The 13,010-nt window shown below is 31.7% G+C and overlaps 1 protein-coding gene across 1 annotated transcript in view; it reads left to right on the top strand.

Annotated features, from left to right (window-relative positions):
- LOC127714770 (fibropellin-1-like) overlaps positions 1-11,117 on the top strand; it is a 19,824-nt gene extending 8,707 nt beyond the window's left edge. The window contains exons 6-11 of the mRNA XM_052220809.1: positions 19-132; positions 1,642-1,755; positions 3,266-3,379; positions 5,204-5,317; positions 8,230-8,403; positions 10,518-11,117. Coding sequence (XP_052076769.1) covers positions 19-132; positions 1,642-1,755; positions 3,266-3,379; positions 5,204-5,317; positions 8,230-8,403; positions 10,518-10,732 — 845 coding nt within the window. The 3' untranslated portion in view covers positions 10,733-11,117. The remainder of the gene's footprint in view (positions 1-18; positions 133-1,641; positions 1,756-3,265; positions 3,380-5,203; positions 5,318-8,229; positions 8,404-10,517) is intronic.
- The last annotated feature ends 1,893 nt before the right edge of the window (positions 11,118-13,010 follow it).

Consider the following 13,010-nt stretch of genomic DNA (forward strand, 5'->3'; position numbering starts at 1 on the left):
TAATTTTGATTTATTCAGATATCGACGACTGTACCCCGAATCCTTGTTTAAATGGTGGCCAATGCTCTGACGATATTGCCAGTTACACTTGTTCTTGTGCTGCAGGATATAAAGGGAACAACTGTGATCAAAGTAAGAAATAATATACATTTTTTATCAAACAAAAACGACAATCATTCGCCCATAAAATGCTTAATTGGCTGTAAAACATTTTTGATAAAATAAATGATCAAAAACCAATTTTGTCTTTTGAAGACTTAATGAAGCAATTATTTCAGTATAATAACATAATTATATGATTACGCCACAATATATTGATTCAATACAAAACAAATAATTATATTAATGTATGCACTTGTTTACAACCAAACAAGTTTAATTGCGGGAGTTAAGGATGTATCAAAAGCAATCAAGACCGTGACCAAATTCACATAAATTGTAGCGTTTATGAATTTCGGACGTTACTGGGCTCTAAAGGAGATAAAAAAAAAGATCTTTATCGAAAGCAATACTGTTATTTAAGAGAAAAAAGTGAAAGAACTTTTATAACAAGCCACGTAGCCTTTGAGTGAAAAGGCAAATAAGTTATAGATTTATAGCGTTTTTTAGAACTCGATTTCAAAGTAAAAAATATATAAACCATTCCAAAATGATTTTTCATGACAAAATTTATTTTTGTGAAATTCGAAAAAAATTATTGTACATACTAAGCTTTTTTTCCAAGATCTAAAATTGTGATAACTTTTTTTTGTGTAATAACATTTGATATTGTCTGAAATTGAAATCCTATCAAATGTTTTGTTTTATATTTGTATCAGAATTGAATATTTTGTTTGTACCTTTGACAAAATGTGCAAGTGGCGACCTTCGTGACATCTTCAGTTATCTAGTGTCAATAATGTTCCATGTTGGGTGAAAACAACGAGTATATTCTATAAAGTGTTGATAAACTATAATCATGGACAATTGCACAGCTTTCTTTGTTAGATCTCTTACTTTAAGGATATCTATTCTACTTAATTTTGTAAACCCTATCATAAGAAGTTAAAAATAATGTCCAATCCATTTGACAATGGTCCAATAACTTTGGAATACAAATGAAACGATATTTCGTGAGATAAAAGAAAAAATCTTTAGATGCCTTGAATGTAAGTTAAGACTGATTGAAATTTTCATATTGTATGCGTTAACCTCTTTTTCAATTCACCTGACCATAAGAATTATATTCATTACGTATGGTATCGGTTCTTAATCTCCATTTCGAACAGAAACATATTTACGTCAATTACGATCCTATTTTTCTCCAAGCTGGCAAGACTTTTACAATGTAATTTTTATACACTACATTGTCTATTTGTGAGCTTAATCAAACATTGATAAAGCCTTATTCTGCATGGATGTTTCTAACAGCTATCTGTTTGAAGAAAAAAAAATGAACGCGGTTTAAAGTTCCCCCACCCCCTCCTACAAAATGTTCGGATGACCGCTTTTGCGGTTTCGTTATTTTTTGCAATGTAAACATACATTCAACAAACAATTGAAAAATACACATTTTTAAGCGTATTCAAAACACTAATTACTGTCTAACAGAGATTCTTCATAATAGTTCATACGCAGCTTACATAATTTTGATTTATTCAGATATCGACGACTGTACCCCGAATCCTTGTTTAAATGGTGGCCAATGCTCTGACGATATTGCCAGTTACACTTGTTCTTGTGCTGCAGGATATAAAGGGAACAACTGTGATCAAAGTAAGAAATAATATACATTTTTTATCAAACAAAAACGACAATCATTCGCCCATAAAATGCTTAATTGGCTGTAAAACATTTTTGATAAAATAAATGATCAAAAACCAATTTTGTCTTTTGAAGACTTAATGAAGCAATTATTTCAGTATAATAACATAATTATATGATTACGCCACAATATATTGATTCAATACAAAACAAATAATTATATTAATGTATGCACTTGTTTACAACCAAACAAGTTTAATTGCGGGAGTTAAGGATGTATCAAAAGCAATCAAGACCGTGACCAAATTCACATAAATTGTAGCGTTTATGAATTTCGGACGTTACTGGGCTCTAAAGGAGATAAAAAAAAAAGATCTTTATCGAAAGCAATACTGTTATTTAAGAGAAAAAAGTGAAAGAACTTTTATAACAAGCCACGTAGCCTTTGAGTGAAAAGGCAAATAAGTTATAGATTTATAGCGTTTTTTAGAACTCGATTTCAAAGTAAAAAATATATAAACCATTCCAAAATGATTTTTCATGACAAAATTTATTTTTGTGAAATTCGAAAAAAATTATTGTACATACTAAGCTTTTTTTCCAAGATCTAAAATTGTGATAACTTTTTTTTGTGTAATAACATTTGATATTGTCTGAAATTGAAATCCTATCAAATGTTTTGTTTTATATTTGTATCAGAATTGAATATTTTGTTTGTACCTTTGACAAAATGTGCAAGTGGCGACCTTCGTGACATCTTCAGTTATCTAGTGTCAATAATGTTCCATGTTGGGTGAAAACAACGAGTATATTCTATAAAGTGTTGATAAACTATAATCATGGACAATTGCACAGCTTTCTTTGTTAGATCTCTTACTTTAAGGATATCTATTCTACTTAATTTTGTAAACCCTATCATAAGAAGTTAAAAATAATGTCCAATCCATTTGACAATGGTCCAATAACTTTGGAATACAAATGAAACGATATTTCGTGAGATAAAAGAAAAAATCTTTAGATGCCTTGAATGTAAGTTAAGACTGATTGAAATTTTCATATTGTATGCGTTAACCTCTTTTTCAATTCACCTGACCATAAGAATTATATTCATTACGTATGGTATCGGTTCTTAATCTCCATTTCGAACAGAAACATATTTACGTCAATTACGATCCTATTTTTCTCCAAGCTGGCAAGACTTTTACAATGTAATTTTTATACACTACATTGTCTATTTGTGAGCTTAATCAAACATTGATAAAGCCTTATTCTGCATGGATGTTTCTAACAGCTATCTGTTTGAAGAAAAAAAAATGAACGCGGTTTAAAGTTCCCCCACCCCCTCCTACAAAATGTTCGGATGACCGCTTTTGCGGTTTCGTTATTTTTTGCAATGTAAACATACATTCAACAAACAATTGAAAAATACACATTTTTAAGCGTATTCAAAACACTAATTACTGTCTAACAGAGATTCTTCATAATAGTTCATACGCAGCTTACATAATTTTGATTTATTCAGATATCGACGACTGTACCCCGAATCCTTGTTTAAATGGTGGCCAATGCTCTGACGATATTGCCAGTTACACTTGTTCTTGTGCTGCAGGATATAAAGGGAACAACTGTGATCAAAGTAAGAAATAATATACATTTTTTATCAAACAAAAACGACAATCATTCGCCCATAAAATGCTTAATTGGCTGTAAAACATTTTTGATAAAATAAATGATCAAAAACCAATTTTGTCTTTTGAAGACTTAATGAAGCAATTATTTCAGTATAATAACATAATTATATGATTGCGCCACAATATATTGATTCAATACAAAACAAATAATTATATTAATGTATGCACTTGTTTTCAACCAAACAAGTTTAATTGCGGGAGTTAAGGATGTATCAAAAACAATCAAGACCGTGACCAAATTCACATGCATTGTAGCGTTTATGAATTTCGGACGTTAGTGAGCTCTAAAGGAGATAAGATAAAAGGATCTTTATCGAAAGCAATACTGTTATTTAAGAGAAAAATGTGAAAGAAGTTTTATAACAAACCACGTAGCCTTTGAGTCAAAGGGCAAATTAGTAATAGATTTAATGCGTTTTTTAAAACGCGATGTCAAGGTAAAAGATATATTAACCATTCCAAAGTGACTTCTCATAACAAATTTTTTTTTTGAAACTCGAAAAAAAGTACATAATAAGCTTTCTGTGTAATAACATTTGATATATATATACTGTACATTTAGAAATAATTGCGATGTATTTATTAATGAGAATAATGCGACTGGGTAAGTATCGCAATACTAAGAACTCGCATTCTGATATATGATACATATATCTGTATACAGATTTTACCTGAAATCGCAATAATTAAACTCTCAAGTTTGTCCATTCTTCAACAATCGCAATAATAAATGCACGCTATTATTAATAATAAATGCACGCAATTATTTCTGAATTTACAGTATATATACAATGTATCATTTCAAATTGTTTCATGTGCTAAATTTTTACTTTTTCCTGCTCTCAAAATTGACTGAAATTGAAACCCTATCAAATGTTTTGTTTTATATTTGTATCAGAATTGAATATTTTGTTTGTACTTCTGACAAAATGTGCAAGTTGCGACCTTCGTGACATCTTCAGTTATCTAATGTCAATAGTGTTCCATGTTGGGTGAAAACATCAAGTATATTCTATAAAATGTGGATAAACTATAATCATGAACAATTCGACAGCTTTCTTGGTTAGATTTCTTACTTTAAGGATATCTATTCTACTTAATTTTGAAAACCGTATCATAAGAAGTTCAACAAAAATGTCCAATCCACTTGACCATGATAGAAACCAATAACTTTGGAATAAAAATGAAACGATATATCGTGAGATAAAAGAAAAAATCTTGACATGCCTAGAATGTAAGTTCAGACTAATAGAGATACTAAGATTGTATGCTGTTAACCACTTTTTCAATTCACCTGATCCTAACAAATTTATTCATAAACGTATGGTATCGGATTGGAAACAGGAACAGATCTACGTCAATTACAAACTTATTTTCTCCAAGCTGGGCAGACTTTTACAACATCATTGTTATATAGACTACATTGTCTACTTGTGGGCTTTATCAAACATTGATTCCGTCTCAGTTTACATATCTGTTTCTAAATGGCATCTGTACGAAGAAAAAAATTGAATATAGTTTTAAGTCCCATCCCCCCCCCCCCCCTTCCCCCCCTTCCAATTGTTCGGAAGAACGTTTTTGCGGTTTCGTTATATGTTTGCAATGTAAAGTAATATTACAACAAACAATTGAGAGACGCGCATTTTAGATAGTATTCAAAACACTAATTACTGTCAATTTGAGAAATTTGAAAAAAAAACTGCTTGCATTAGAAAAAAAGTTTCTTCGTAATAGTTCATACGTAGCTCACATAATTTTGATTTATTCAGATATCGACGACTGTACCCCGAATCCTTGTTTAAATGGTGGCCAATGCTCTGACGGTGTTCTAAGTTACACTTGTTCTTGCGTTGCAGGATATGGAGGGAAAAACTGTGATCGAAGTAAGCAATATTATACATTTTTGAAAAAAAAACAGAAACGACAACAATTCGCCCTTAACATGTTTAATCAGGAACCTGATGTTCAGTGATATCGTTTGTTGATGTGGTCCATAAGTGTTTATCGTTTCTCCTGTTTTAAATAGATTAGACCGTTGGTTTTCCTGTTTGAATGGTTTTACACTAGTCATTTTGGGGGCCCTTTATAGCTAGCTGTTCGGTGTGAGCCAGGGCTCCGTGTTGAAGGCTTTATTTTGACCTATAATGGTTTACTTTTACAAATTGTGACTTGGATGAAGAGTTGTCTCATTGGCACTAATATCACATCTTCGTAAATCTATTAGTTGGCTGTGTAACATTTTTGATAAAATAAATGATAAAAAAACCATTTCGTCTTTTGAAGAGTTAATGAGGCAATTATTTCAGTATGATAACATAATTATATTATAACGAAACAATATATTGATTCAATACAAAACGAATTATAATATTAATGTATCCACTTATTTTCAACCAAACCAGTTAAATTGCGGGAGTTAAGGATGTATCAAAAACTACAAAGACCGTGACCAAATTCAAGAATCAAATGAAATGCTAGTTACATTGGTAAATACAATTGAGAGTTTATGAATTGCGGACGTTACTGAGTAAAGGCAACAAGAAAAAGGATCTTTATCAAAGCCAAACGTGATGAAGACAAAATCTTTCAATCAGTTTAATTGAGGTATGGAGCTGGCATGTCAGTAACTACTGGTAGCCCTTTGGTAATTTATGTATCATTGTCATTTTGCGTAGTTTCTATTGTCACCTATTCTGACATCGGACTCGGACTTCTTTTGAACTGAGTTTTACTGTGCGTATTACTGTGTGCTTGTTTATTCTACATTGATAAGAGGTATAGGAGGAGGGTTGAGATCTCACAAAACATGTTTAACCCCGCCGCATGTTTGCGCCTGTCCCAAGTCAGGAGCTTCTATTAATCTTGTTTGTCTTTTTAATATTAGTTCATTTATATGTTTTGGAGTTTAGTGTGACGTCCATTTTCACTGAACTAGTACACATTTTTGTTTAGAAGCCAGCTGAAGCCCGACTCCGGGTGCGGGATATTTCTAAAGATATATCTAGTTGTTCCATGTTCGGTTTAAATATCAATTATTTATAGCTGAAACAAATAAATAGTATGCATAATTGTAAAAGAGTTGTTTCCCTTTATTGAAAAGGTAATGGTTAAAAGTGTTCATTTCAAGATTGTATTCTATAAAGTGTTGATATACTCTAATCTTGAACACTTTAATAAATGTGTTGGTTAGATCTTTTCGTTTAAAGATGTTTATTCAAATTAGCACCTGCCTCATATTATAAATAGTATTAATGCATTATTAAGATATGAATGAAATGTCGTTTGTTGAATATCTAACGTGGTAACTTAGTAGTTTTCCGGATAGTTATGCAAAGGACAATGCATGATTCTTAAAATTCCAATGAGTGGTTTCGATAGAAATCAAATGTATGGTCTTGTTTTAGTTTGCATAATAATAACATCAATTCAATATAAATTAGAAAAGGATTTTCAATTAAAAAATAATCAAACGGAAACATAGATCGAATAACACCTATTGTGTGGGGACGTCACGCACATTAAGAGGTACTAATGTTGTTAGAGAAAACCAGTATTCAAGCATTAGTAATAAAGATGCACAAAGATCTGCATATTATGTAAATGTAGAATTGAACACAGAGAGTATACAAATAACACATGGATAATCCAAAACCATGTAGCAACAATAATTACACCCCAGTTCTATTGTTATACTTCATAGTTTCTATTTCTGAAACAAGTGTAAAATGAATAGATCTATTGTTACGAATAACAAAGGATTTTGACCACAGGGTGTGACGAGCGGGGTTTCTGGAAACCCCTGCTTCTACATCCCGCAAACAAAGTCCATTGTTATTCGTAACAATAGAAATTGATTATTTTTTAAATAGCATGAACATAAGAAATTACTAATAGTGTTCACTACAAATTGTTTCAAGATATTGAAAAACACATTTTAGGAAATTCCAATAGCGAAAAAAAGAATTAAGCATCTATTTTGAATACAAAAATACTCCTTTAAATACTCCTTTGCTTGAAGTAATCTTTTTTTATCCCAGTCATATGTCTCTATTCTAAAGCATTGGTCTTTACAAAAAATGGGGATTCTAACTCCCGGGATCCCCCCCCCCCCCCCCCCCCCCCCCCCCCCGGTTACCCATTGGCCGATCTGGGGTGGGTTTCCGCGGTTTGGACCCAAAAAGATCAATGCATTTGAATGGTTGGACCCCCCTTTTCTGTTGAGTTGGGAACCCCCAACTGGATCAGCCCCTGTTTGCCCCCCAAAAAGGGAGTTCCTAAATATTAAATCTGTATCTTTGTATGTTGAGCGTGTCTGGTAGTCGAGTCACACCTATCCCTTAGTATGTCCGAATATGAATGTTTGTTTATTCTCGAGAAGGGGGGGGGGGTTATAAAACCATAATATATACAATACAGTTGACCCTCTGATCCATATTAGCACAGGATTTAACGGGAATATGCAAAACAACTTGACATTTGTAAAATATACTCACTTGTCAAAGTTTGAACGAAGGTAACCAAAGAAAGGTTACTAGTGGGGTTTCATGTAATAAAAAAAATTTCTTATAAATCATGGTTTGGTATTGTCAATAAATATGCTATCGGTTTTTTTATTCATTTAATAATCAATGTTAACAAATATAGGGTTTAGAATGGGGTGTAAGTTAGTTATACACCTCGGGATACGGTGTGTCTGGATAAGAATTGATGAGTTGATTAAACATTAATATACATCAGCTGCCAACTACTCAGTAATAGCTTTTAATTTATTATTGTTATCATCTTTTATCTGCAGTTGCTTGTACAGTTCCGGGAATGGTGCAGTTTGCAACAGAACCTACCGACAAAAGCTTCAATAATATGGAAACGATAACTTACTCTTGTATCACAGGATATGAAGTCCAATCTGGTAACCTTGAACGTTCATGTCAAGCTGATGGAACATGGAGTGGACATCCTCCAGTTTGTAGTAAGTATTATAAACTTTAATTTAACAACTATTTGTATCTGTTTATGTAACCTCATTTAATAAAGATATCGATGAACAGAAAGTAGGGTACCCATTTACGAGACAGCAAGAAAAGACATACATCTTTCACGAAGATTTTCTTCAGCAGAGGAAATTCAATTAAGGAAATTCAAACCAAAGTGATATACTGAAAATTAGATATTCACAACAACTAAGGTCAACCAATACAACATACTACGAATTAAACTTATTATAAAAGATCGTAAAAAGCATATAATAAAACGATTAAATGCTTAACAATCACGTACCTCTATAATGACACGATTAAATCATTATTCTTTCACAGTTTCAAATGACAAGATGTAATAAAACCAGTTCTTTCGCGTACAAACTGCATTATTTTGTTTATGATCTTATGGTCAAGTTGAGTGTAAAGGAAGGCATGATATAAAGTGTGTTCGCATTTCAGTTTTGTTTTGATACCTTGATTTGTCTTCTTAATCGATTTATAAGATTCAAATATCGATGGATTACTGTTGCCTATGTTAATGTGAATAATTTCAGAATGTGCAGTTGTGTCAATCCTATATTTTTTATCATTTTTTCTTAAAATGTCCTGTACCAAGTCAAGAATACGGCAGTTGTTATCAAATAGTCCGTTTCTATGTATGTTGGCGTTTATTTATTGCAGTTCAGAGTTTCTGTTGTTCCGTCGTTTTCCTCTTATGGTGGTTGTGTTTCTCTCGGTTTAAGTGTGTAACCCGGATTTGTTTTCTCTTAATCGATTTATGACTTTTGGAACAGCGGTATACTACTATTGCCTTTATTCATTTCACTTTGAAATTTGAAGGTTGATATTTTTAGATATTTGAATAGGTCAATAAAACCTAAATCAGTGAACAGTCGTTTCTTTTGATATAAGCAGTGCGTTCTGTGGTGGGATTGTGATACAGACAAAACATGTACAAATCTGGTTATACAGTTTTTAACAACTGACAAATTTTCATAAATTAAGGTTAAATGATCCTTCTAAAATACACCCTTATTAAAATTACCACGTATTATTCTGCCAAATCATATCCAAGCTTTATTAGTAGATATGAAGAAAAACAAAAATGCTATCTAATCTATTTATAAGCTTACTTTTATAAAGTGTCCAACAGTTATGTTTTTTCAACATGATTTGCGATGTGAATAGTGCGTCCATAGACTTTTACATTTACATTTCTGGAAAAGGGATAGAGACACTTTGTTGTACGTTAATGAGAAAATCATTTGAAAAACCTGGGACTTCAAAAACATTATATCGTATAGCATTTTTCTGTTGATAACATCGCATGCATGTTTAAAAGTCACAGGACAGATTGCTTTCAATTCTTTTTTACTCTAAAGTTGCATATGTCAACATGCTTCCTCACGCAAAGGTTAATGGAATTACTATAACACCATAAGAGAGTACATCAAAACATCTGACCCCATCTATATATCAAAGGTGCACATAAAAAAAAATCGAATTACACACGGAACAGATTGATAGCCTGATTTGGTATAGTCACTTAAGGTGCAATCATGTTTCATAACACCTAGTTAAACACTTTTTGTCCATAACTTGGGTAAGATAAGAGTATTGATTTTGGGTCACTTTGTTAAAGTTTAAAACTGAAGCAGAAGTTATTAAATTGATATTTATGCAAATTTACGGATTCCAAGCATTTGACATAAAATATCAGCAAACTTATTCTACAAAAACAAAAATAAAATGTGTCCAACAACTAACTGAAAAATTGTTTCTTCTACAAATTAATACTGATTCCAAAATAACACGCATTGTGTTTCTGTATTATTCAATTCTAGAATTTTCTTTTAACGTAATTGTCTAGTACTTTGTGCATATTTACAGCGATTAAAATGATTGTATATTTCACAAAACAGTTGATGCAATTCTTTTACATCTTTGCAATCTTGTACATTTAGCATATTTCGACATGCAACAATAGCAGCTGATGTAAATCGGTATGCCTTGATTCTTCTGGATAATAAGAATATGTTTACTTTGAACGTTCATCAACTTAAACAATAATGAATTTAATCGATTCTGTTTCATTTATTCATAGAAATGACCGTCGACTATTTTTGTGGTACTCTTTTGGAAAAATTGGAAAACGAAAAAAACTCCAAGAAAGGATGGAACGAAAATTCTGAAGATAGCTCTGAGAAAGATACCCGCGGAAAAACCAAAGGCAAATACTGGAACAGAAAGAAAGGAAGACGATGTGGTTACTACAAGGCACTCGAAGCTTTGATAATAGAAACATGTCTCCTATCATAATCGCCAGTTTCTGTTGATCCAAATTTTATGTATAACCTCCTTACCAATGTTACATATAACTTTTCAAAAGCGTTACGATTGAAAAAGAACTATGAACAAACCAGACCATTTAAAATATTATTCTTCATTGAAAAATATTTATGTAAATTAGAAAATTTTATACATGATTACACTTTATACATTGTCTAGATTTGTCTCAAACTACGTCATCGCATGTGAATTACAGGATACGTCTGAAACATTCAAAATTGCACACACATGATAGAGAAGCTAATCCAGAAAAAAAGGAAAGAAAAAAAAAAGCTGACATAATTTTTTAACTTCATTTTCGGCTCTATTTATCTCTAAACTATTCTTAGTTTGGTGGCTATGATTGCGGCTTAATAAGCTCAATTGGTTAAGCCTTATGGTGTAATACGTACAATTCACAGTACGTTACATCCGGTTGCATACGAAAAAGGGTCGAAAAGAAATATTCCCTTGAATTTAACAGTTGTAGGAAATTAATCCTACATTTCATTGCAGTAAACAATTTCTGTGTCATAAACATATATCTTGGGTGTTTTAAAGCATCATTCTTTTTTTATTTGGTGTCTCCATAGAATATTTTGAAAACTTGAGGTTACATGGTTACTAAAGCATGTACACAGGATAAAAGGGGGTGAAAAATTGATTGGTGAACTTCCAGTGATGGTTATTTTCTTATATGCAATGAAATGTTATGTCAATTTTTTTTCTGTAGTACTGGTCAGGATAAAACTTTACTCATGCTAAGTATTTCTTTAATTGAAACAAAGATAAATACTGCACAATTTTTTGAAAAGTGCAAATCTAACAAAGACTAATTGAGGAAAAAACAATGGTGATATTACGCCTATTATAGGAGACATTCACCTTTGACCTTGTATGTACTCTTATTTTTTAAAATTTCATGCTATTTAAGTGAAATATTACTAAAATGAAATGTTCTGAGTGGGTTGAGTCTCAAACACACATTTTAAAAGATAAAAGCCTTGAAATAGGACACTTCCATGAATATAAGTAGTCAGAACAAGCCATACTTAGTGTTTTGGGGAGCTTTTTCTGACTTTTTTTCCTTATTTCTTATATTTTACTATAAAATAAAACGTTTTCCTAAGTAATACTTTAATAAATATACAATTATAAGTAAATGAAATTATTTTTGAAGCAGTAACAACAAACAATTCACTTAAAGGGAAGCTTTTTTATGTCTCTCCTCTGATGCACGGCTTAAATTTTAGTTATACGTAAGGATTTGCTGAAACCTCCATGGAGTCAGTAAGCTTGTATATGGATAGTTCATTCAGCTTGAATACTTCAATTACTCATTCTTTTCACATTTTTTGCATAAATGTGTGAAAGTTACCAACAAATTTTGATTTATTTTCCTAAAACGTTGAAATTTTGAGGAAATGAGAGGTATAAATGAACCAAAAGGGACCTTATAATGAGGACAAAGAGGTCCATTAGTAGTATTTATCATCATAGAGTCATCTTTTGTGTCATATTCAACTGTTTGTAGGCAGATGAGATAAATATTTGATCATTTATTGGTCCACACTATTTTCTATTATGATGCGGCTTGATTTGGATTTTTCGAAGAAATTTAGCTCGAATCGCTGTAGATGTCGTCTTACATTATACTAGATTTGTCTCAATCTTTTGAACTGATTAAGGAAACACTTGACAGTAATGCTTGAAATAACCAGTATTACAAAGGAACAAAATTACATTAAGTTTATTCAACGAAAAAGACTTCTTTAGGTGTAATACCACCAAATCACAGTACGTGATCACATCCGAATGCAGGAAAACAGGAAAAATAGGAAAAAATGGGTGATTGGTTAACTTCCAGTGATGGTTATTTTCTAATATGCAATGAAATGTTATGTGAGATGTTGTCTGTAGTACTGGACAGGATAAAATTTTTCTCATGCCAAGTCTTTCTTTATTTGAAACAAAGATAAATTCTGCACAATTTTTTGAAAAGTGCAAATTTAACAAAGACTTATAGGGGAAAACAATGGTGGTATTACACCTGATGGGTATATTTCCAATTGTCGTTATCATAATGCTTTCTTCAATCGCTCTATTGTGACATTACAATATAAGATTTATTTACCGAATGTGCGACACGACGGGTGCCACATAAGGTACAGGAACTGCTTATTCAGGCATCTGATTAAAATCAGGTTTTCAATGGGGTTTGTGTTTTTTTAATCGTCTGTTTTCTGTTGAGCGCTTTGTTATTCTTGTG

Source organism: Mytilus californianus, unplaced genomic scaffold (assembly GCF_021869535.1).
Source record: "Mytilus californianus isolate M0D057914Y unplaced genomic scaffold, xbMytCali1.0.p SCAF_9, whole genome shotgun sequence".
In the NCBI taxonomy this organism is placed as follows: domain Eukaryota; kingdom Metazoa; phylum Mollusca; class Bivalvia; order Mytilida; family Mytilidae; genus Mytilus; species Mytilus californianus.